Raw genomic sequence first — 24,732 nt, 5'->3', positions numbered from 1 at the left:
AATTAGGCATTGCATGTTTAGAAACCTTTTACACAAATTTTTCACAACCATCACACAAATCAGTGGCTGTGCCCACAGCTAAGGAAGCTGAGTTCTAGCCTGCTGGCTGAGGAAGGTAAGACTCGCCTCTATTTTACCCCGTGACTGTGTCCCTAGGACCTACTGCTCACTAAATATTTGCTGAATAATTTGGGTTTTATGAAAACAGAGAGTGTTGAGCCAAACACCCCATATACACTGTGAACTCAAGAGAGACACATGAAGAATGGCTTTCTTTCTCTCCAGTTACAGCTGAAACGGACTCTCTGTCCTGCTTGAGTGGACACTCCCCTGCAATCACTCGGTTAGAAGGATAAGGATGGTGTCCACAGGAACAAAGCAGGCTCAGCTGTTTCTATTCAGTTCCCACGGGAGGTGCCCAGACTTGTTTATTTTAACATGCTTATGCAGACAGTGTCAGCTGAAGCCACATGGAGACCTCAGATCATTCAACAAGTCAAGTGTGCACATGGGCTTGAACTAGGGACGTCTTATTGCAGTTTTCTGAGCCAGGATCCAGGTGCCCGGAACCTTTCTACAACCACCCTTTCCTCCCACATTGACCACTGTTTCTTCAGGCTTCTAATGGCAGTTACACTTGGTCCAAGTAGAATTACCCACGTGGCTCCATCCTCCCTGGGGACCAGAGTACATGGAAGGATGGAGGGGAGGGAGGACGGATGAGTGACGAGTGGGGTGATGGATGAATGACCGGTAGATGAATGGATGGGAGGGAGAGAGGGAGAAATGGGTGAATGAGTGAACGGACGCATAAATGGATTGAAGGTAAGATGGATAATGGATGGATGGATGGTGAACGAATGGGTAAGTGGATAGAATGGATGAGTAGGCACGAATAGTGGGATGAGCTAGAAAGGAGGGGGATGGCTGCTAGGCTGGTTGCATGGGCAGGGGAGGAAATTTTTCTGTTTCCTTGTTGCAAACAGAAACCTTTGGCAATGAGTCCAGCTTCTACCACTGAAGGGACCCAGGCTGGAGAAGCTAGCTGCTTTGCCCCCAGCCGCAGGCAGGTGCAGGCACAGCCTCAAGCTGATGTCTGCACCCCACAGGGGGCGACCCACCCGCCCTAAACGCGGCGCCTGACGGTGCCAGGGTTGGGGGAGTGCCCCGCCCCCACCTCCGGAGGTGGCGTCCCACGCGGCCGCAACAAGCTGCCGTTGTCCCGCGGGCCGTGGGCCCCGCACACTGGGGCTTTGTCCGGCCCCCCGCCACGGCCCACGGGGGAGGGGGGCCCACATGACCGAGGGAGTAGGAGGAGCCTACAGCGGCAGCGGCGGCGGCGGCAGCAGCAGCGGCAGCGGCAGCGGCTCCCTCCATCACTTCCCTCCGGGGCTGGGGGTCGGCGGGCAGCGGCGGCGGCGGCTGGACAGAGCTGACACCGGACCCCTGGTTTCCCATCAGGCTACAGGCTGGGCCTGGGCCAGTCGGGCAGCAGTGAACCTAGCGCTTTGAAGGCGCTAAGATAGGGGTGCGCCCCGCCACCCTGCCTCAGGATCATGGGGAATGGCATGACCAAGGTATGGGGAACCCCCGCTGTGCCGGACGCCCCCCCCCCGCCCCCACACAGGTCGCTGACCTTCTGCTCCGGCCCCGAGATGTATGCCACATCTCTGTCACTCTGCCCTCCAGACTGCATTTGCCTACCTTTCCGCCTCTGCTCGTGCCTGTCTGTCCTCTGTGCGGACTCTGACTCTTGCTGTCCCTTTTGCTCGCCTATCTGTCTCTTCTCTCTCTCTCTCTCTCTCTCTCTCTCTCTCTCTCTCTTTCTCTCTCTCTCTCTCTCTCTCTCTCTCTCTCTCTCTCTCTCTCTCGTGTGTGCGCGCATCTGTCTGTGACTCCTGGAATCTGAACCTCCAGCTCTGCTCCGCGTGTCCTTCCACCTGTGCCTGCCTCAGTCCACTCCGTCTGGGCCCCACTCAGTGCCCCTCCCTGATCTCTACCTGAGACTTCCTACCCATCCCTACTCTTCTCTTCCACCTGTCCCCAGGCTGACCTCCCTGGCCCCTTCTGTGGTTAATTTGATTGCCTGTTCTTGCATCCTTGCCAGAGCCCTAGACCCCTCACGCCGCACCCAGACCTATCAGGGAGATGGCTTCCTGAGGTCCCACCACCAATAGAGAAGAGCTGCGGGGGCCCCAGCTACCATGGGTGGGAAGGGGTGCAGGCTGCCCCCTGACCCCTGCTGTCCTTCCTCCAGGTACTTCCTGGACTCTACCTTGGAAACTTCATTGGTGAGCACTGCCCACTCTGTCCCAAGGCCATGGCACTCTGCCTGTCCCAGGCCTGTGTCCACTATTCATGCTCAGGCCCACACAACTTAGATGCTTTCAAGAATGGAGTGTGGGGGAGGGAGGATGCCAGGCTGGGAGGAGAAAGGATTCTTCATGAAGGATTGGGGGCAAGGGCTGGCGGTCCCCAGGCTGGAAAGAGTACTCCCAGTTCAGCCTCCCTCCCAAGGCTCACCAACAGGCTAAAGGCCCACACGAAGGTCAACCTTGGTTCTGAGCTTTGTCCACCTCCTCAGCACAAAGCCCATTAGGTTTTTTGCTGAGGTCTGCCCAGGGGTATGACTTCCCTCAGTGAGAACCTGTGAATCCTTCTCCGGGCAACCTCCTCTGAAGAGGAGCTGGACCGCCAACTCCTCTACGCAGAATCCTGCGTGGAAGCACTAGGTGGCCTCAAGCCAGGGGCGGCAAGCCTGCAGCTTTCTGCCTTCTCTTTTTTTCTCATCTCTCCCTTCTGTGCCCTTCCATGGGGGAGGGGGAGTGCCCTCTCACCCCGCCTTCGCAGGCTTCACACTGGCCCTAGGGAGCCAGAGCTGGGGATAGACCTTTGACTTTGGCAGAAAATGTGCTGAGACAGGCTGGCTCAAGGTCTAGGGACCTAAGGTGGAAAAGTCACAGAGAAGACTCAAGTGACCCACCCTATGGCCCTGGCTCCTTCCTCCCTAGGAGCCTCCTCAGCAGCTTCTGCCACATTGACTTCTGAGAGAATTTGGCTAAATTGTATGTTAGTTGCATTAGGACAAGAGCCATGAAGTTGACCCCAGACTCAGTGCCTAACCAAAGCCTACACATAGCAAGCACATGCTGGTACATCCCACTCCCCAGAGGTGACCACCTGCATTCTGAAAGGGTGTTTTCCACAGTTATGTGTCATATAGTGTAGATACAGATGTGATATTTAAAACAAACGGAACCCCACTCTGCATGTTGCTCAAGAAGTGATGTGTTCCACTTAAAACACACGTCAAGGATACCCTTGGATATCTATCAGCTCATAGGGATCGTTTTAACTGTTGCACAGGAGTCCAGTGTACAGCTGTACTGATTTTCATCCAGTCCCTTTTTGATGGGCATTAGGTTATTCCAAACATTTAGTGGCGTCTGCATCAAACAGCACTGCAGAGAGCACCAGCCTCCCCCTGTGTGCAGCCTTCCACGTGCAATCACTCAGTCCAAAGATTCCTAGAAGTGGAATTGCTGGGTTGAAGGATGAAGTAGGGATAGGTGTCTGGGACGTGCAGAGCAGCACAAGGCTGGGGTACACCAGCCTGTGTCTGATGAGTGCCCCAGAGGTGGGGGAATGAACATGCAAGCGTGGAGGGGGTGGGCCAAGAGGGCAGGGGAGGGGTGAGAATACAAGCGGGATACTGGCTTTTGCTGCAGTTGGTCATTAGGAATAAATAAGTCACACCTACCAACTTGGCTCAAGCGGCCTGTTTCTTTCAGATGCCAAAGACCCGGATCAGCTGGGCCGGAATAAGATCACACATATCATCTCTATCCACGAATCACCCCAGCCTCTGTTGCAGGTACTCCAAACTCTCCATTACAGGGCTGGTAGGTGGGACAGAAAGCTGTCGGTCCAGGGCTGCCCTTCATCCCATTCCTACTTCCTAGTGGTGAAGATAGAGCCTAAGGTGTTGAACACCCTAGGTCAGTGCTCTGTCCCTGAGCCACCATCCTTGGCTACCATCTGGACCCCAGCTGACTCATCCATCCTCCTCATTAGGCTGTTTTAACACCGCTATTTGGCGATTGAGGCCAAAGAGGTAAATGAAGTCATCTAAGGTCATACAGTGAGGAAGCTGGCCAACTGGGATTTGAACATAGGCCATCTGACCCTAGAAGTCTTGCATCAATCCTTAATATTAGAACTTGAATGCGGGTCTCATTTGAATCCTTCTTTGCACCTACCTGGGCATCCTTCCAATTGCCACGTGTCTGGATGATTCCAAACAGAAGATCCTGGGTTCTCTGTCTTGCTGTACAACCTTGGGCTGTGACTTCATCTCCTTGGTGCTTTTGATCCCAACTGCCCCAGAGGGCTGTTGAGAGAGGGCAAAGACCCTGCCAGATGTGGAAGATATTTCTGTATGCTGTAGGGCACAGTATCATGAAGTGGTTGTTTCTGTTCCTGTGGAATCCTAAAGAAGAGAAGGTGGTTTTAGAATCAAGAGGAAAGAATTAAAAAACTCAGGCCACTGGTGCTAGAATCAGGAGACCATTTATTCTCCTTGTGACCTTATGCACAAGACAAGCTGAGCCCCCAGTCACCTATTAAGTGGGAATCTTACAATAGTACTGGCATCACTGACTTTCTCTGAGTCAAGAGCACTTTCTATAGATCCCCAGCACCCATGTGAAAAGAGCCGAGCATGCTCATATGTGCCTGTAACCCTGGCAATGGAGGTAGATGGAATGGAGGCAGGAGAGTCTTTTTGGACCAGCTGGCTGCCAACCTGGCTGAAAAACATCTCCAGGCTCTGTGAGAAAGCCTGTCTCAGGGGAATAAGGCAGAGGGTGATGGAGCAAGACACCTGGCCTCTCCTATGCATACATATGTGCATGCCTAGGTACACACACACACACACACACACACACACACACACACATATGTTCCAATAAAAGAGACCCTTATATTAGATTCTGTGTCAGCTACATCGATTGCAGAGGAGGAATGGTAGGTTGAAAAGGCTCAAGAGATCTGAGATTAAATAAGCAAAACTAAACAAGCCAACAAACAAAACACAGGCTCCATGGGGCTGAAGAGATGATGGTTAAGAGCACACGTTCTCATAAAAGACCCAGGCTTGGTTCTAAGGGCCCACTTGGCAGCTCACACTGTAACTCCAATTCCAGAGAGGTCTTCTGACCTCCAAGGGCAGCAGGCACACACATGGTACACATTTACATACCTGCAGGTAGAACACTCACACATTTACACGGTCTTTTAAATAAATTAAAGCAGTGACAGAATCCCCCACAGGCTTGCTGTTGACCTTGGGCAGGTTCCTTCGCCCTTTCAGGGCCTCGGATTTTGGGGTTTTTTGTTTGTTTGTGTTTGTTTTTTAACCTATCAAATTTGATGGCCTCTAAGAGCAGCTGACAATAATCTATGACTTTCATTGTCAATGAAGAAATTTCCAGGCCAGTCTGATTTTGCATTCTAGGGCAGCCTCGTTCTGGAGCACTGGAGTATGTAGTCTGAACAGATTGCACGGGCGTGCTTTCCAAGTTATTAATGTGTTTATTAAAGCCATGAGTGCTTAGAGAAAGAGCCCTCCCCCAACACCTCGCTGACAGCCACCCCTCCCATCGGGGAATTCAGCAGGCAGGATTTTGATGCTACTAGGCAAGCCCACATCGAACACACTGCCAAATGAAACTGCAGATCTTGCAGACAACATGGGATCCCATGACCTTGGAAGTGTGAGACAGAGACGGGACATGTCCATGGACACTAGAGAACAGGTCCTTTGTCCTAAAGAGTGACAGCCAGCAGCAAGCCAGGCATCCGAAAAGGGTTGCATGGATTAACGAAGTATTACGGGGAATACTTGAGAAAGGTCAGGGAAGGGGTTTGGGACACGGGTAGAAATACCTGCAGTACCCTTGTGTGGAGTCCCAGCACAAAGCCATGCTGCCAAACTGGTTCCTGAAGCTATTGTTGCTGATGCTGCTGTTGCTGCTGTTGCTGATGCTGTTTTGTTGTTGCTGCTGATGCTGTGTGTGTGTGTGTGTGTGTGTGTGTGTGTGTGTGTGTGTGTGTGTGGTTTATCTGTCTGTCTTTTGAGACAGAAACTTACTATGGTAGCCCAGGTTGGCCTCTAACTCATAATCTCCCTGCCTCAGCCTCCTGAGTGCTAGGATTACAAATGTGAGCTCGTTCTGCCTGACTGTTGTTTTCATAATTTGTACTCTTCAAGACAAATGAGTCCCGCTCTTTTCACTCTATAACTTTGCATTCCCTGCTTGGGAATTGCACTTAGAGAAACACCTTCCCAGTTTGCAGGTCCTCCTGTTTCATGTCACCTGTGGGTGAGGATGCCATCCATACAAACAGGGCTGGCAGGTCCATACAGCCAGTACCTGCTCTTTGGGGACTAGAAAACACTGGTGGTCTAGGGAGGACCAGGACTGGGATGGGGTCACACTGGCCTTGGCAGCTCAGGCTGGGGGAGGGATGCAAGCAAGGCCCAACAATCTGAGTGTGCATTTCATCCTTGCAGGATATCACCTACCTTCGAATCTCAGTGTCTGATACTCCTGAGGTACCCATGTAAGTTCCCCTGGATGGGCCAACAGCTAACAGACAGAGAGCTGCCTCCTGAGGTGGGAGTGAGGGCAAAGAGTACTGAGGCCAGAAGGCTGTCAGGGGGCATCCTGAGTCTGTCTCAACCATGTCCTTGTAGCATGTCCCTATTCGGCTCTCTCTGGAGCATCAGTCTCCTCCCCTATGACGGGGAGAGAGTGTCCTGCCTCTCGGGACCGGGTGTACAGCAGATTTGAGGGTCAGACTCGACCTGAATCCTGGCTTGCAGTTCAGACACCTGGTTTGCAGCCAGGCTTGGCCATTTACTGCTCTGTGACCTTGACGAAAATCATTTATCCTCTCTGAGCTTTGGCTACAGCATCCTTGACGAGTCAAGGGTGCTTGCGAGGATGAGGATGTGGGACAGAACCCGGTGATGGCAGGGGCTCTGGAAAACAGGGGGTTGTTTGATTCACTAGCACGGGTACCTGGAGCTTGAGATGGACTCGGGCTGAAGCCTTGCCCTTTGGGGCTCTTCTCCCAACCCACTGCTACCTACTGTCCCGGCTCCTCTGGTTGCAGACCCCAGAAGAATGGCACCCTCACTCTCCCCACACCTAAGTCCTTGTTCCTTGTACCCACCGGAGAGATGGGGCCAGCCTATCTCTCTGCGTGCCGTGCTTCCAAGCAGTGGCCCCATTCACTGCACACACTGGCTGCACTGAGGTGTATCCTTTGCTGTCTATAAGTGGGGAGGAGACTCCTGAGAGACCTGCCCCACAGCACTGCCTTCCCTGTTACTTTCTTCTCTAGCAAAAAGCACTTCAAAGAATGCGTCCACTTTATCCACTCCTGCCGCCTCAACGGGGGTAACTGCCTTGTGCACTGGTGAGTTCTCAAATGCATGCCTATCCTGTTGGGCAGGTCCCCTCCAGCCTGTCACCGTGCTGACAGGCTGTCACTCATCCGGACAGGTCACTCAGAGGTCCATCACTCCTAGCAGCTGGATGGCCATAGTCCAGCAACTGTGTTTCCCTGAGACTCAGTTTCCTTATCTGTAAAATGGGGGAATAAACATCATGTTGATGGGGCTGTTGAAGGAGCTTGATGAGGTCCCATAGACCAATCAATCTAGCATCTGCTTTCCTCCCCTGCAGGCCTTTGAAGCATGAATGCAGGGCTAGGTCTCTGAGTCTTCTCCAGTGCTCCTGACCCAGAGATGCCATCCATCCCATGACATCTCACCAAGCGTTCTGGCTAGGCCCAAGGGGTAGCTCTCTTAAGACCTAGCTCTCCCCATATTTAGCCATCCTAACCTCCCCTTCCTCAAACCCACAGTCTATCTTTCACCTCAAAATCTTTGTACGTGCTACTTAAGAGTATTTTGTCTTGTTTTTCTTGTGGTGTGGGTAACTGAACTCAGACTCGTACACATTTAAGCAAGCACTCCACAGTTTGCCATGGTCCCTGCCCCACAACATCCTGGGTTAACCTTATCGCTCAAAACTCAGCTGATGTCACTTCCTAGGGATCTTCTCCCCTACATCTCTCCCACTCCCACTAAAGAAACCTCTCTACTTATATGGGCCCAGACTCGACTTGTCTTTGAGTGATCATCAGTATCTGAAACAGCTGCTTTGGTTAGTGGCTTTTTCTCCAAACCACACTTTAAGCTCCAGGGCAGCAGAGACCATGGGTTTTATTCCTTAGGACCTGAACAAAAAGATAGTCAGGAGGTGGTTGTTAGAGGAATGAAAGAATATTCCAGCCAGTCCCTTTATGTGAAATTGGCCAGAGGAAAGGGAAATGTCATAGCCAAGTCTATGAGCTAGGAAGGCGGGCTCCCTGTGGTTGGAGCTATGAAGGCGGGCTCCCTGTGGCCAGAGCTCAAGGGACACTATGCAGAAGCTCCTGTAAGGCCAAAGACCTGGCAGGGAAGGAAGATGGAAGAGATTGTGACTTTCCTGAAGCCTGGGGTTGTCCCGGATCTAGCTTTGCAGGTATATCTCGAAGTACCACCATAGTGATCGCCTATGTGATGACGGTGACTGGACTTGGCTGGCAGGAAGTGCTGGAAGCCATCAAAGCCTCCCGGCCCATCGCCAACCCAAACCCGGGCTTTAGGCAGCAGCTCGAGGAGTTTGGCTGGGCAAACTCCCAGAAGGTAGGGGCTGTCTCATTTTGGTCACAAACTCACGATCCTCCTTCCTCAGACTCCCAGGCACTGGGATTGAACCTGGCCTGGCTTTTCAGGTTTTGATTTGTCTTTTTAACTGAGAATTTGGATGCTTTTAGACCAAACTGTGGCCAACACTAGTTTCCCCAACACAAGGCAATCCTGGGTTTATCCACTTGAGGGGGGAGGGGTCTGTGTCCTATTCCACTCAGTCTTTTTGAGACCAAAAGAGTCACTTCGCTTAGTGTTTCTGGGGAGCTGGTACATGAAAGTATCAGGCTGAAGTCACTCAGCCAACTAGCGGTGAGAGGGGGAGACATGATCAGAGTGACTGCAGGGCTCTCAGAAGGTGGCACTGGGGATTCCAGGGCTGCAGGGCTGCCCTAGGCCGGGAGCAGACAAGAAAGAGACCCGGGTGTGTGGTGTCTTTGAGCCTAGGGATGGGGACAGAGACTCAAGAAGGCGGTTTAATACATGTTTGCAGCGAGCTAGTCTGGCTAGTCTGGGTTCCGGGAGATGTTAGGACCTGAGTTGAATTGGGACGCCCCTGTGAAGGTTGGAAAGTCTTAGAAGGGAGATAGTGGGCGCTTAGAGGAACCAGGTATGGGTGGGGAGAGGGCGAGGGGTGGAGGTGGCAAACAGGTGACAGCTAGACGCTCGCCCCGCTACCCCCTCCCCGCCCCAGCTTCGCCGGCAGCTGGAGGAGCGCTTCGGGGAGATCCCGTTCCGCGACGAGGAAGACTTGCGCGCGCTGCTGCCTCTCTGCAGGCGCTGTCGCCAGGGCTCGGCGACATCGGCAGCGTCGGCCACCACAGCTTCCTCGGCCGCTGAGGGGACCCTGCAGCGCCTGGTGCCGCGATCGCCGCGGGACTCACACCAGCCGCTGCCGCTGCTGGCGCGCGTCAAGCAGACTTTCTTCTGCCTCCCGCGGTGCCTGTCGCGCAAGGGCGGCAAGTGAGCGCCCTGTCCGCCGCTCCTCCCGTCCTGACGCAGCAGCCTTCGCGGGCGGCCGGGGCTTCCCGCGGCTGGGACGCACCCAGAGCCCATGGGAGCCTCGCCCCTGCCCCGTAGCCACCACGCTTGTCTGCGTCTGTCCTCGGTGTCCGCTCTGTGAGTCTGTGTTCGGCCGGCCTGCTGCAAGCCACCTGGTGCCTTAGTCCGTGGACTCGGGAGAAGGGTCCTGGTCCTCCACCCCCACAGGCGAGGAGCAGGAGGGAGGGTCGGGTGGGGCGGATTGGCCTGGAGGAGATTAAAGAGACACAGAAGTTGCCTGGCCGGGTGCCTCTGGTCATTCCGCAGAGCTTGGGCTCCAGGGGCCTGCGGGAAGCAGAGCAGGGACAACTTCCAGGGGCCCCCGGGAAGCGCCATTCTCCACCAGTCTTCAGAGCTGAACTCCAAGACCACGCCCTTCTTTGACACCAGCCCACCCACCTCCATCTCTCCAGAGGCCTGGACTCCTGACACCACCCTTGTGCCCCTTTTCTCTCCAAATCCCCTTTCCTCTTCTTCAGTTCTCCTTCCCTCTCTGCACAGATAACTGGTCAATGTGGTCCAATTGGTGGTGTTACCTTCACGTCATCTTTTACTGTCTGAGATGGCTTTATCCTCAGGGAGAACACCCAGGCTCAGAGAGGTCAGGCAGCTGGCCCAAGCACACACAGCAAGGGCAAGTTGTTTCCAGTGGTGGCAGTAGGGAGGAAGCACCTCCTAGTGTGAAGGTTCCTGGAGAGAAAGACCTCACAGGATGCGATTTTTTTTTTATTTTAAAGGTTACCAAGCCAATAAAACAGTAAGTAACCCTATGGGTGAACAGAGGAGTGTGTCATCAGAGCTGCCGACCTGAAAGAGCCCAAGTAGACTCTTGGGGCTTCATGGCCGATGGGGAGGCAGAGATCTCAGCACTGGGCTGAGCCAATGGTGAAATGACCACACCAACCTCTAATTCCTCACTCACACAAGTGTTCACACCGTGTGCCAGGTACTGTGCTGGGCTCTGGGGCTACCACAGTGAGCAAAGCTCTGCCTGTGCGATGCTGACATTCTAGTGGAAGGCACTAGATAAAAGAAGGTAAGAGAGTGGGACCATCTTGCCATCTGGCTGGGAGGGACTCCCACTGAGGGCAGGAAGTCCCCCTGCATCCTCCTGATTGGTTGGTTTTCTAGCCCTGCGGTGAGGAAACCCTTTGGTTTCCAGATCCAGATCCCTCCAGACGCTGCCCTCCCTGAATATCACCTCTACGCCTTAGCCTTATGGCGCAGTGAGGGCTCTCTACTGAGGACGCTGTCACTGTGCTAAACACTGCAGCTCAGCTGATCCTCATTCCACCCTCCCCAAAGCTATCCCATTTATCAGAGAAGAAAACTGAGGCTGGTGCCCCAGGTTACAAGCAAGAGTCAGGACTCGGATGTGAGCTCAGGCAGCCTGGCTGCAGACTCCACTCTTCATTACTTACCCTTTGTGATCGAGAAATATGAAAGGCTCCTCTAAGACATGGGAGCCGGGTGCTTGGAGGGACAGCACGCCTCGGATTGGTGTCTAAAACGCCATCCCGGTTGGAGTATAGATGGGAAGATTATCTACTGACTTTTTTCCTAGCCACTGTTCCCTAAACAGTACATCAGGCACCTGGCATTTGTTTTGGATTTGGTGGATTTTTAGAGATGGTTCAAAGTATGTAGTGTTCTTGCAGGTTCTGTGTACATTGTCCACCCCTTGGCTTAAAGGATTTGCCATGCATCTCAACATTCAGTGGGGCCCTGGAACCAACCCAACACAAAGGGACAACTAATTATTACTCTTGTTAATCACACAAAATGTTTTGTGCCCATCTCCCCCTCCCCCGCTCCCACCCCGGTGTTCATGGGTCTGAGTGGACTCTGTCTGCATGAATTTCATGGGACAGCTGCTGGCGTATGGGACCAAGAGGAAGAGGAATAAGAATGCCCTCCCACCGGTGCTTGTGAAGGGGAGACCGGACTCCCCACCTCTGTCCATGCTGGCTGGAACAGCCGCTGCACTAGGGGATTTTTTTTTCTTTTGGAGCTTCAGTTCTATCTACAGCAAGGGCTGGGGCAGCCTGAACTACTCAACACATTTCATAGTGCAAATATTTCTTCATAATAAAAAAACAGACTCTAAAAACAGGTGTGGTGGTGTGCATCTATAATTCAACACTCAGGAGGCTATGACAGAAGGATTTTAATTCAAGACTAGCCTGGACTAGATACTGAGACCTTGTCTCAACCTCCCTGCTAAAATCTACCCACCCCTCAAAATACATCAATGTGAAATGTTCTCATGTAAACATCTTCAGCTCCCCTCTCCTGAGTTACTTAGTGACCCCGTTATCTCCTTCCACCTAGCTTTTTTAGTCTCCATTTCATCTGGCTTCTCTGTCCCTCTTGCTAATGATGTCACTAGCTGGCAAGTTCAAAGGAGACATCTTAACCTTCACCAGTATGGTCCAGCATGTGGTGAGTCCATCTTACAAATGTCCACAGGCTCTCTAGGAGGTCCTCCCTAGTGATTGGTCATAACCTGCCTGCCTTCAGAGTCATCTATGGCTTCTCCCTGCCTCTGTGCTGTGGTCCCCTTCTCACCCTGGCCACAGAGGCCACAGGAATTGCTCCTCCCACAACTTATTGTTGTCCCTCTCTCCTCTCCAACTTTCTTTCTGTTTCTAAATGCTTCCTCTCTCTCCTCTCACCATTAGTTTCCCATAAGATGTTCCTCTCCCTGTATCACTTCCTCCCTCCACCTTCCCCTCCCATCATCCTCTGCTTAGCCATCTTTCCTGGAGACAGCTTTCCCTGGTGTGCCCACTGACTTAACTCACTAACTTCTTTATTTATATTCCAAACACTACCCACTTCCTGCCCCTCCCCCAGTCCCTATCCCCATTCACCCTTCCCTTCTCCTCTGAGAGGGTGAGCCCTTCCTGGGTATCCCGAAGGACCTGAAGGAGATAGGAAGCCCACAGGAAGACCAACAGAGTCAACTTACCAACTTCTGACTCACTGCTTTCCCCCATGATCCTGAAGTGAGTCTGTCATCTCTCCCTGCCACACCGTGATCTGCCAGTGGGTGGCGACACTGAGCTCGATGCCTGGACTACAGCTGGCATTCAGTAAGTGTTGAATGGATGGTGCAGGGCCTGTCCCTTAAACTTTGCACACTGCTGTTCACAGCAGTGTTCTGGAGGCACCCTAGGTGTCACCCCCCATTCACCAGGACACACATGACCTTGGTTTCAACTTCACCCCCACCCACCACTGCTCAGCTCTCAAGAATACTCAGGGTCTGCCTCTATCTCTTCTTAGTGTCTCTTCTTTCTCCACTGCACAGCACTCAGGAGGCAGAGGCAGGGGGACCTCTAAGTTGGAGACAAGCCTGGACTACAGAGTGAGTTCCAGAACAGTCAGGGTTACACAGAGAAACCCTATTTCAGGAGTGGGAGGGAGGGAGGGAGAGAGGGAGAGAGAGAGAGAGAGAGAGAGAGAGAGAGAGAGAAAGAGAGGACCAGGTTTCACTTTAGTAAAAACAAGCATGTATTGCAAGGTCACATTTTAAATAGACATTCTCTGTCTCTCTGTCTGTCTCTGTCTCTGTCTCTCTCTGCCTTTCTCTCTCATCCTTCCTTCTCTTCCATCAGCCTGGCTCTGTCTGCCCCCATTACCCGCCCTGCCTTCAGTTCCAGCCTTCTGTCTGCCCCAAGCCACACCCACCCCTCCCCTATTGCCCATTGGTCCATCCCTCTGCCCTACTTGCCCTTCCGTATCCAGCTCTCTCATTGGTCCCTTCCATGCCTGCTGCTCCCCTTCCCTGTCTACTTATCTGTCATCCCTGGGAATGGCTCTCCATCATCTGTGTCTAACTGCCATTTCCTCATCACCCATACTCCAGAGCCCCCTCAGTACCCTGTCTACCTGTGACCCCAACTCTGTCTTCCTCCAGATCCTTCCTCCAGTCCTTCTCTCCCCAGCATCTGAACCTATTCCCACCAACACCCTTCTAAAATGTACAGGTTCCATTAGCCCTAGCTGGCCTTCAGATTGTCCCGTGTTCTCTCTGCTCAGGTGGAGGCAGCCTGGTAACTCCTCGGGATCTTGGTCTCCTCTTCCATCTTCACAGCTGGCCCTCTCTCATGGCCAGAATAGCTTCAGATTAGCCACGAAAGAAAAGGGCAAGGAGTGATCCCATGGGCCAGAAGACTTCTGCATCCCAGGCGCTTTGCCTGACCACAGTGTGGGCTGGATCTCTCCACCCATCCCTGTCTCCTCTTTGGCCTAGATCTAAGGTTTGAGGTGCCTGGACGAAGTGGATTCTGACTGTTTACCCAGTGTACCAGGCACAAAACCCCCAGACACTCTTGGAGCCCAGTGAGCTCTGAGGACTTTAGAAACCCTGGTAAGGACTCTGAAGGCCCTCCCATCTAACCAGCTGTGGAACTAGAGGAGACCCAGGGATGGGACAAGTACCCTGAACCTCTTAGCCAAAGCACCCAGTCCTGGAGGCCAAAGTCACAAGGCTATGTTCAAGCCCTGACTGATGGCAGGTGCCCACCTAAGCCTTCTCACAGTTCCATATGGCAGATACTGCATTACCTCACACACACAGTGGTAACCTGTACTCCTAACCTTGCCTGAACTCATACAATTAGTTACCAGCAGGTCACTGCTGTCTAGCAGCAGGGGAGGACAGGCTCTGAGAGCCTGGTGCTGGAGCCCAGATCTTAACCTGAACTTTCGGGACCATTTCCGATGAACGAGAGCTGCTGAGCTGTTGACCTTATTACTGTGTCTGCTGCTATTAAAACCTCTGCTGGTGGGGCTGGAGAGATGGCTCCACCATAAAGAGCACTTTTGGCTCTTTCAAAGGATGGGAGTTTAGTTTCCAACACCCATGGCTGGTGGCTGACTCAGACCCACCTATAACTTCAGTTCTAGGGCATCTAATGGACTCTTCTAGCCTCCATGGGTATCTGCACAGATTTGACACACACATATGCATATAATAAAAATAAATCTTTAAAAATCAGCTCTACTGGGACTGACTGCTCTTCCAGAGGTTCTGAGTTCAAATCCCAGCAACCACATGGTGGCTCACAACCATCTGTAATGAGATCTGATGCCCTCTTCTAATGTGTCTGAAGACAGCAACGGTGTGCTCATATTCAATCAATCAATCAATCAATCAATCAATCAATCCTTTAAGAAATCGGCTTGCCAGGTGGTGGTAGTGCACGCCTTTAATCCCAGCACTTGGGAGGCAGAGACAGATGGATTTCTGAGTTTGAGGCCAGCCTGGTCTACAAAGTGAGTTCCAGGACAGCCAGGACTCTACAGAGAAACCCTGTCTCGAAAAAAACCAACCCTCCCCGCCCCCCCCCAAAAAAAACCGGCTCTGCTGAAGAAGCTCCTGGAATCCCAGACTCCAGGTCATGCCTCCCAGTGTCCTTGGCACAAATGAGAGGAGTTTCTTTGGTTTGGGGTTTTTTTTTTGTTGTTGTTGTTTTGTTTTTGTTTTTTTTAGTTTGTTTTTGGGATAGGGTCTGGTACAGCCCATTCTGGCCTGAACTTGCTACGTAGCAGAGAATCTTGAACTTCTGACCCTCCTGCCTCTACCCCACTCCCACCCCCATGTACTGGAATTTCAGCTATGTACTGCCATGCTTGGTGTTTGTGCTTAATTTGTTGTTTTTAACAATTATTTAGATATTATAATTACATCACTTCCCCCTTCCCTTTCCTCCCTCCACACCATTCCATGTACCCCGCCTTTTGCTCTCTTTCAAATTCATGGCCTCTTCTTTCTTTGTTGTTGTGATTGATGGTGGTGGTAGTGGTAATGGTGTATGTATGTTCCTAAACATGTAAGCACAACCTGTTCTCTCTGTGCAATGTATACTTGTATATATATATTTTCAGGACTTACCATTTGGTATTGCACAACTAGTTGGTGTACTCTTCCCTGGGAAGGCTATCCAGATGTCAGTATTCTTTCGTTGCCTGTAGTCTTTGTTTAGAGTTGAGGCCTCACCTGGTTGTATCTGGTACTGAGGATGGAACCCCTGTCCTCAAACACACAAGAGGAGCGCTGTTCGGAATGAGTCCTCAGACTACCAGAGTTTCTACAATGGAGTCTATTACTCCTACTGCCAGACTTATTTATCGGTGTTGCTGATTGAGAGGAGAAAAGGGCAAAAATTCCCAGGGTGGTAATTGGAGGACCTCCTGGTCCATACCACATTGTGTTGAGGGCAAAGGAGGGTGCTGGCATTGTGGATATTGGGGTGAGCGGGTGCTCCTCCTTCCCCTGTCTCTCCTTCTCTGCAGACTTCAGCTCTTCCACAGCACAAAGCCACCTTATGCTGGGCAGAAAGCTGCAGCATGGACCTGGGGACGCACAGGAGCCTCCACTGGTGGCCTGAGTGGTGCCTCACCTGCTGCGAGCGATATCTGGAGCCCAGCTTGCTGCTGTGGGTGGTGCCCAACTGGAAAGCAAGCACGCCTGCCAGTTGCTGGGCATTTGCTGCTTCTTCCAGGGTAAGCGCCCACAGTGTGCCTCAGGGGACATGGGCACATCAACCTGGATAAAGGAGAAATACTTGTGATTGTGAGCCCAGGAGGGTGGCCTCAAAATGAGCATCTCTGGGAAACAAGATGCCATACAGAGGCACCAAAAATGAGGGAGAAAAAATGTGGTTATCAGGACTGATGGTAGATTCCATTTAAGCCCATGGGGGTGTAGACAAGGACATCTTTGGTCCTTGGAGGTAAGACAAAAGCAAAGGACTTGGGCACATGTCCAAAGTGGGCCATCGGGGACAGCAGGCACAAGACAGGAGGTAATGAATAGCAATAGGCAAGGGATGAGCCCAAAATCACAGAGTGATCATATGGTTAGAAGGCAAGGGACACACACACTGGAGCACGAAGTAGACAGGCCTAGAGCAAGCGAGGATAAGGACATGGAAACGGGCATAGGGCATGGGCACACAGATGTGAGCACAAAGTGGGCATCAGCTGGGATGCCAAGCTCTTGGCTCTTCTCTCAGTCTCTGTGCCAGTAGAAGTAAGGATGGCTGCCCTGAGCCTGAGCTTTGGTGAGGAGTATCCAGGTCCTCTAGACTAGCCAGAGAAGAGACTCACGTGACTTATGCCTATCACTCCCTCTTTTCCAACCCCTCCCAAATGCCCTCTCGCTGATCCATCCTAGTCCTAGCTCCCCCTCCCATCTCCACACAACTATCTGGTCTGTGTGGTTCAAAGATGAGCATGTCTCCTACCCAGAATGCGGGAAAGGGTCGCCTCACTGCCCGATGCTGCCTCGGGTGGAGCCAGTCTTTGCTCACTGCTCCTCCTGCACTGGAAGTTCCTGTACCTTGAGGCCTCACACGATTCTCTAGCCCAGTATCCCCAACAGCATCCTTACCTTCTGACACAGCACAATGAGCCCCAGGATGGCTGCTTTCTCTCTCACATCTACTAAAAGCAGTCTGCCATGGGGTTTAGACTTTACATCTCCCTGAGCAGTGGAGATATCTGACCAGGTCACTAATGGGTGAAATCCAAAATAGCCTTCACCCGTCTGCCCTGAGGACAGAACCTTAGAATGCAGGAAGTGACTGGAAGCAAGGCTTGGGAGTCAGCTGGAACTTGACCTGGTGGCCCCTTGAATTTGAGGCAGATATAGGATAAAATAGCTGGTCAGTGGGCCGACATGAGAACAGCTCATTCCTTAGAGCCAGCCAGCCAACCTTACCCTGTCATAAAGTGCTTCCAGTTTACTTTGAAGTACTGCTTCCCAGTGATTAGACCCTAAGATCTGCTCAGAGTAGGGCCAACCTACAGCTCAGAGCCCTACCACCTGGATGCTCTGGGTTTCAGGCCCTTTGTCTTACCTATTATTTATTTATATTTCAGGGGATCTAGAGGAGGGCCAAAATGGAATCCTGGGCTTTGGGTACCAGCACCAATACCTAGAGGACTTTGTCTTTGGAGAAATGAACACAGCTCTAAGGCAGAGTCCAAGACCAGAAGCCAGCTTCACCCATGGCCCACTGACCATCACACACTTGTGAGGACAGAGAGGAGGATCTTCAACAAGCAGCCTTCCGCCTCTGTCCTCCCCTTGCCTTATGAGCAAGGTAACTTTTTTTTTCCTTTTCAGGACTTATTTATAGGATTCTTAAAATAGACATTTCTTCCTTCCTTTCTTCCTTTCTTTCTTTTCTCTCTCTCTTTTTCTTTCTTCCTTTCTGTCTGTCTTTCTTTCTTTCTTTCTCCTTCTCTCTCTCTCTTTCCTTCCTTCTTGTTTTTTGGTAAGATTTATTTATTTTATGTATGTAAGTACACTATAGCTGTCTTCAGACACACCAGAAGAAGGCATCAGACCCCATTACAAATGGTTGTGAGCCACCATGTGGTTGCTGGGAATTGAACTCAGGACCTCTGGAAGAGCAGTCAGTGCCCTTAACCACTGAGCCATCTCTCCGCCCCCCCCCCCTTTTTTTTTGCGCTGGGCCTTGTGCATGCTAAGCATGTGCTCTCCCACTGAACCCCACCCCCCAGTCGACAGGCCACTCTGTGGAGAGAAAACTATATGATCTGACAAAGGACCGAATTTCTTTGTTTTATATTCCCCAATCAGTCATCTCAGGGATGTTTATTGAGTTGCTGCTGTGTTCCAGTGCCCAGTGCTGGATACGGGGAACAGAGAACAACAGCACGGTCTTTATGCTCTTGGTCTTCACAGCTTGTTTCCAGCTGGGGTCCTGTGGCTGCCCCCACTCCTGACCCTCACAAATGAAATGATGTTAAGGAGCTAAATGATACATGATTTTAAAACCAGCTTTATCATTCATTAATTGTGCAACCTCAGGAAGTTAGTTACCCTCCCTGAGCCTCAGAACCTTTCTCTGTTCAAAAGAAGCTGTAAAGATCCTGTGGCAGTCTTAGTCTGAGATGCAAGTGCCACAATGATGGGGTGTGTGAGCTGTAAGCCCACAACAGTTGACCACAGACTTGTGGGGGAAGGGCATGGGGAAAGAACAGTTGACCCATTGACATGGTTGATTCTGTTCTGGCCTCAGCTGTATCCCAGCCCCAGGTTGAGTTTGGGAGAGCACCAGTTCACAGAACTCCCAGTACCTCCCCTGTGCTAGGCTCTCCCAGGGCACCGACTTCTAAGGGACTCTGTTGCGTCCTCACCATAGCCTGGATATTGACATCTTAGTTCCATTTCAGAGATGGGAAGCTGAGGCCTCTGTCCAGTTAGCCATCCTCCCCACATTGGTCACTAGAGGGCGCCAGGGCTCAGGGGAACTGGGTTGAGCAACATCCTTATCCCTGTAGCCCTCCAAAGTCTACAGGCCAGTACCCAGGGCCTGAATAGTATAGCCCGGAGGAATCCACAGTGTGGGAAAGAGACAGCAGAGGAGAGAAAAGGCCAGAACAAGAATACTCGAGAAGCTCTGTGGCTTTTCTCACTCCATAGGGACACTCTGCTTAGATTCCTACCCCCCCCCACTCTAATTTGGGTCATTTCTGCGTCTCTGCAGTTCCTTCTGTCTGCAGGTTTCTTCATTTTTCCTCTGCTGTGTCTCCCACTCTCTCTGTTTGCTAATTCTCTCTTTCTGCATGTCTGGTCTTTGTGTGTGTGTGTGTGTGTGTGTGTGTGTGTGTGTGTGTGTGTCTGCCTGTCTGTCTGTCTGTGTGTCTGCCTGCCTGCCCCTGTCTCACTCAATTTCAGGGCCCGTCCCTGCCCTGCCACCTCTCCACCCTGCAGCTGCTCAGAGCTTCCGACTGCTGGCCTCCCTTACCGCCTCCTTAGACTTGACAAGGGCGGTGAGAGAGGAGGGAAGGACCGCGTGGTGGGCCCACCTCTTTTTGCCTTTCTAGGCTGGGAGGCTGGGCCAGTGGGTCTCTTAACAGCCTGGGCAGCCTGTGCAGATCGCCAGCTCTGAATACCGTGCCTGGCTTTGCGGTGTCAGCAACACAGCCAGCATGCAGAAGCAACCATCACCAGAATCCTTGGCTCCTTCTGCAGAGCCCACCAAGCCCCCTTACAGCTACATAGCCCTGATTGCCATGGCTATCCAGAGTTCACCGGGTCAGCGGGCCACCCTCAGTGGCATCTACCGCTACATCATGGGCCGCTTTGCCTTTTACCGGCACAACCGGCCGGGCTGGCAAAACAGCATCCGCCATAACCTGTCTCTCAACGAGTGTTTCGTCAAGGTGCCTCGTGATGACCGCAAGCCAGGCAAGGGCAGCTACTGGACCCTGGATCCGGACTGCCACGACATGTTCCAGCATGGCAGCTTTCTCCGTCGCCGCAGACGCTTCACCAAACGCACAGGTGCGCAGGGCACCAAGGGCCCTGTCAAGATAGACCACAGACCCCACAGAGCCACCAGCCCGGACCCAGGAGCCCCCAAGACCACAACTGGCAGACTGTGCCCATTCCCACAAGAGGTGCCAAACCCCAAGGGCTTAAGCTTTGAGGGTCTGATGGGGTCTTTGCCAGCCAACATGAGCTCAACAACCAGTGACGTCAGGCCCCAACTGCCCACTGGACCCAAAGAGATGTGCTCGGCAAAGTCTGGAGGCCCAAGGGAGCTCTCTGAAGCTACCTCGCCCTCACCGTGCCCAGCATTCGGCTTTTCATCTGCCTTCTCTGACGCTGAGAGTCTCGGCAAGGCCCCCACACCCGGTGTGGCTCCTGAGAGCGTTGGGAGCAGCTACCAGTGCCGGATGCAGACACTGAATTTCTGTATGGGGACTGACCCAGGCCTTGAACACCTCCTGGTCTCTTCAGTCCCCACCCCTGGATCCTCGACACCTTCAGCCTCTCACCGGGCCCCACTGCCCCTGCCGGCTGACTCCAAAGAACCCTGGGTGGCTGGGAGCTTCCCTGTCCAGGGAGGTTCTGGCTATCCACTGGGATTACCCCCCTGTCTTTACCGGACTCCGGGAATGTTCTTCTTCGAGTGATTGGCTGCAGCGGCCCCTCTGTAGGGCTCCTGTCAACTGTTCTCTGGAGACTCAGACTGGCTATATGACCTAGGGCACTCTGCAAGAACCCAGCCCTGGCAGGCCAAGGACTGTGAGGATCAGAAGGCAGAAGTGAGCAGTCAGGCAGGTCCCTTGGGGGCCTCCTGACAAACTTGGGATGTGGGGAAATGGAACCCTTAAGCTTTTCTCTGTGGTTCTCAGGGCTAATAAAGCCGGTGTGGTGATAAGGGTCCGCCTGCTGAATGGCTGGGGCTCAGGACCGGAATGCTGGGTTCTCTGTGGGGCACTATGGTGGAGTAGAGGCATTGTGTGTGTGTGTGTGTGTGTGTGTGTGTGTGTGTGTGTGTGTGTGTGCGGGGTGCAGCAGGCGTGGAGGACCTGCCTGGAAAGATTCTGGTTGGGCCTTTCTCCTGCTGGGGACTTTCTTGGGGAGTTTCCCAGGAAGGGAAAGTAGGGCATGAGGGCAGGCGGAGGGGAAATGCAGCCAAGATCCACAGAGTATGGGAAAGCTGGGCTGGCCTATGGGGTGGCTTTTCAGCCTTGGTTGTAACTGGATGCTCTATGGAACCTCAGGCATGTCCACTGCCGACCCCTCGCGGGCTTGGTTCTGTCATTTTTCCTGGGTTCTGTGCAATATCAGCCCCATTTACAACGGGGGAACTGAAGCTCAGAGCTCACCCGATCTCCAGGGGGAAAGGAGGAGCAGAGAGTAAAGGGTGCCCTGGTATTGTGGCTCTGATGAAAACGGGGAAGGCACAAAGTGGAGAGCTGGGCAAGGGCAGCATAGGATAGCCCCAGAGAAAGGAGGGCCTTCCCACTACCAGTACTGACAAGACACCCTTCACTCTCGTGCAGACAGGGGAGCTAAGGTTTAAAGACAGCACTGGTCTTTATTTGAACTCCTACAGTAACAGGACCTCTCCTGGGTCCCTGGGTCCCTGAGATCTCCTGGTGACTTTTTTCCAGAACTGTATTACATTCGTGTGTGTGCGTGCGTGTGCGTGTGCATGTGTGTGGTGTGCACATGTGTGCCCATGTGCACACACAGGGGTCAGAGCTACCTTGTGAGAAGAGTTTCTCCCCTTCCACCATGTAGGTCCTAGGGTTTGAACTCGGGGGGGGGGGGCTTTATCCATTAAGTCATCTCACCACTCCTCCTGTGGCTCTTTATGAACACATTTCTTTGAGGATAAGGACAGGACTCATGGCTGCCCTAGGCACTGAGCAGAGACAACTGAGTAGTCTCTTGAGTAGAATAGGATGCGTGGCAGTTTGCATGGTACCTACCAGAGGAACAGACAGGACAGACAGACAGGACAGACAGTCCTCACTGTCGCTCCAGCATGGCAAGAAACAGAAGGAAAAGCCTTCCTGAACCTTAGTCTCATCGTCTGGGCCGTGGGTATGGGGTGAGGCAGAGGGGCCATAGTGTTGGTGTGCCCCATTGTAGTCTTCTATAGAGAGCCCAGGAGGCCTTATGTCCCATGAGGTGGCACCCAGTGGCTGCCCTTCTTTGGGCAGGTGGCTTAGTCTCCTCCACAAGGCCTGGACAGCTTCCCTGACTTCAGCCTCTGTGACTCCCTCCTCCCTTCACAGGTCCCCTGGGGCTTTGGAGGAAGCATGCTGGCTGGCCTGACTGAACTGTCTGGTTCCCACAGACTCCAGAACCGAGGTGGAGGGGGACCTGAGAGGCCAAGTTTGCTGTGGCCAGAAGGCGGTGGGAAAATGCCTGGCCAGCTGGGGGATGTGGACTCTCCCTCCTCCCCTCACACTTCCCCCTCCTCCCTCCTCATTTCCCCCTGCTTACCCTGCCTGCTGCACCCCAAGCAACAACACAGGGAGCTCTTGGGAGGGAATACAGCAGGGTCCTATGTAGCGAGGGATGCAGGGACACAGAGAAAGGGGACCCCCGTGTGATGTGGGGTCAGTATGTGGGTGTAGGAGGATGCTGGGGACACACAGACAGGACAAGGTCCCTAGGGAGGATTCTTTGTCAGGGAAAGAGGCCTCTGTTGGGCACTGTTCCTTGCTTTGCATTCCTCTGGAGCCTTGGTGACCTCAAGTCTCTGCTCAGCCTGTATCCTAGCTGGTGGGAAGATGGGAAGCGAGCAGGGCTGGAGAAAGAGCAAAGCACCCAGCCTCCCAAGGATGTTCAGCCTCTGAGCCCTGTGTCTGTGACCCAGAAGAAGCCGGGGCTCTGCAAGAAATGCTCTTGCCTCTGTTCCTTCCTGTGCTCGGGCTGGGGTGAGGAGACTCAGGTTCCTCCCTGTGTCTTTAGTGGGTGCTGCCTGTACCCACTGATTTTCACCCAAGAAAGAGCAGCTACCTCATAGAGAGACTGTGGACAGCGAGGTTGAGGCCTTGCTTGCTTTGGGTCTTGGAAAGATATCTAAGAAAGAAAGAAAGAAAGAAAGAAAGAAAGAAAGAAAGAAAGAGAGAGAGAGAGAGAGAGAGAGAGAGAGAGAGAGAGAGAGAGAGAGAGGAAGGAAGGAAGGAAGGAAGGAAGGAAGGAAGGAAGGAAGAAAGAAAGGAAGGAAGGAAGGAAGGAAGGAAGGAAGGAAGGAAGGAAGGAAGGAAGGAAAAAAGAACTAAGTCAGCTCTGGCACAGTACCCCTTGCCCTCAACCCCCAAGACTTCTTATTTGTCAAGAAGTAGTGATGTCCCCAAGAAGGATCTTGGTCTAGGCCTACCCCAGATATGTTACTTAATCTTGGACCAGGCCCACCCACTCTGGGTCTCAGTTTCACTCTTTGTCTAACGGGTAGGAAGTGGGCAATTTGACTCTGTATCTGAGTCCCAGGGGAGTATCTGGCCTGGGGGACAGCCTTAGGGACATCCCATCTCTGCAGGTTCTTGACCAGGAAGCCTAGACATCGTAATCTCATGCTACCCTCTGCTCCATACCCAGTGGCAGCCTTCCCAGTGGGCATCCTGCCCTCACATTCTTTCTATGGCCAACAGATACTACCACACGTTGTCTGATTGCCCCTATTGGGGGTGTCAGGCCAGGAAGAGCCCTTCATCATTTCAGACTAGACAGAGCTTCTTGATACAGATGTCAAGGCCAAGGTCACACAGCAAGGCCAACAGAGCCATCTCCTCCATGCACCCATACAATGCTTAGGTCAGGGATGTGGTATCAGACAGCCTCAGGGACTCCTTCAGTGGAGACTCATCTGTCTCCAGCCCCCAGTTCCGGACACATGTACTCCTCTTCAGAAAATAGAGCAGAAAGGGTTCGGAGACTAAATCAAATCCTAAAATGGTAGGCTCAGGATTTAAGACTGTTCCAGAGTTCTTAATCACAGCGGCTCGGATTCTTGGAATGCACAGTTGACAGAGTGTCCTCTGACCCTCTTACATTATGTGCGTTCCGGGAAGTAGGAAGGGCCTGTTCTAACAAGATACAGTGACCGTGTTAGGCTGTCCCTACCTGCTGGTATTTGGTCAAAGTGCCCATCTGCTATTAGAAGGGTATAGATGGGGTCCCCACCACACCCCAAGGGCCCACCGCACACACTCTTGCATTGGGCTTCTCTCAGGCCTGCCTCCCACCCACTGCTTCCTTCCCTGAGGAAGGCATTCCCCGGACTGAGTTGCAAGTTAATCATGTCTTCCCACACCCCCAGAAAGCATTTGGCTGGGGAGAGACCCTCTCCCCCGGAGGGCGGCTTCCTGCGGCTGCCACAATGATGAGAAAGCAGGGGGAGTCGTTTAGGTCTGGCACATCTGCCTGTGGGGAGTGCAGCAACCCAGGAATCCAGGCCTCAGCCCAACATCCCTCCCCTGTCCAAGCTCCCATCGTCCTAACCCAGGCTGCCAGAGGCAAGGTTGCCTTCAGTGTTGTCTTAGCTGTGTGGCCTGGGAGAAGTCACTTCCTCTGCCTGCTTTCTTCAGAAGGATACTGAAGTGGGATTGTGTGAGGATTCTCTAAGTTAGCA

General features: G+C 52.7%; 3 protein-coding genes across 19 annotated transcripts in view; 2 read left to right on the top strand and 1 right to left on the bottom strand.

Annotated features, from left to right (window-relative positions):
* The window catches only part of Ttll9 (tubulin tyrosine ligase-like family, member 9), a 57,437-nt gene extending 55,571 nt beyond the window's left edge, over positions 1-1,866 (bottom strand). For 3 of the 8 annotated variants that reach the window (XM_030252158.1, XM_030252161.1, XM_030252155.1), the window contains exon 1: positions 1,705-1,806. The gene's annotated coding sequence lies outside the window, so the exon portion shown is untranslated. Of the gene's footprint in view, positions 1-1,704 lie in introns of all 8 variants that reach the window. The other 5 variants (XM_030252156.1, XM_030252153.1, XM_030252160.1 and 2 more) reach the window with 4 other exon arrangements.
* On the top strand, positions 512-11,917 carry Dusp15 (dual specificity phosphatase-like 15). 10 transcript variants are annotated; one of them, XR_866281.3, is made up of 9 exons: positions 512-1,577; positions 2,258-2,291; positions 3,792-3,874; positions 6,575-6,624; positions 7,411-7,485; positions 8,590-8,761; positions 9,459-10,406; positions 10,543-10,562; positions 10,752-11,915. XR_866281.3 is itself a non-coding variant. In XM_011239560.3 (7 exons), the coding sequence occupies exons 3-7, from the start codon at positions 3,792-3,794 to the stop codon at positions 9,729-9,731; spliced, it is 675 nt and encodes a 224-aa protein (XP_011237862.1). In that variant the 5' UTR covers positions 512-1,577; positions 2,258-2,291; the 3' UTR covers positions 9,732-11,915. The 10 variants fall into 10 exon arrangements, 5 of the variants coding, with proteins under 5 accessions (XP_011237862.1, XP_006499605.1, XP_011237861.1 ...); XR_374474.4 differs by having other exon boundaries at positions 10,543-11,915; XR_003952999.1 differs by having other exon boundaries at positions 9,459-10,439; positions 10,543-11,915.
* Positions 11,918-19,703: 7,786 nt separating this feature from the next.
* Foxs1 (forkhead box S1) lies at positions 19,704-21,014 on the top strand. The gene has a single exon (NM_010226.2). It carries the CDS (start codon positions 19,781-19,783, stop codon positions 20,768-20,770), a length of 990 nt encoding a protein of 329 aa, NP_034356.1. The 5' UTR covers positions 19,704-19,780; the 3' UTR covers positions 20,771-21,014.
* The last annotated feature ends 3,718 nt before the right edge of the window (positions 21,015-24,732 follow it).

The sequence above is a fragment of the Mus musculus genome, chromosome 2 (assembly GCF_000001635.26).
Source record: "Mus musculus strain C57BL/6J chromosome 2, GRCm38.p6 C57BL/6J".
Taxonomy (NCBI): Eukaryota; Metazoa; Chordata; class Mammalia; order Rodentia; family Muridae; genus Mus; species Mus musculus.
Note: the sequence above shows the minus strand (reverse complement) of the source record. Positions and strands in the feature narration are given on the sequence as shown.

Bases quoted from the DNA above. Each gene is read 5' to 3' on its own strand.
- Dusp15 (NM_001159376.1), top strand. From the start codon at position 1,557: ATGGGGAATGGCATGACCAAG. The intron at 6,625-7,410 runs GTAAGTTCCCCT...TTTCTTCTCTAG, and splicing joins GATACTCCTGAGGTACCCAT to CAAAAAGCACTTCAAAGAAT. The intron at 8,762-9,458 runs GTAGGGGCTGTC...TCCCCGCCCCAG, and splicing joins GCTGGGCAAACTCCCAGAAG to CTTCGCCGGCAGCTGGAGGA.
- Foxs1 (NM_010226.2), top strand. From the start codon at position 19,781: ATGCAGAAGCAACCATCACCAGAATCCTTGGCTCCTTCTGCAGAGCCC.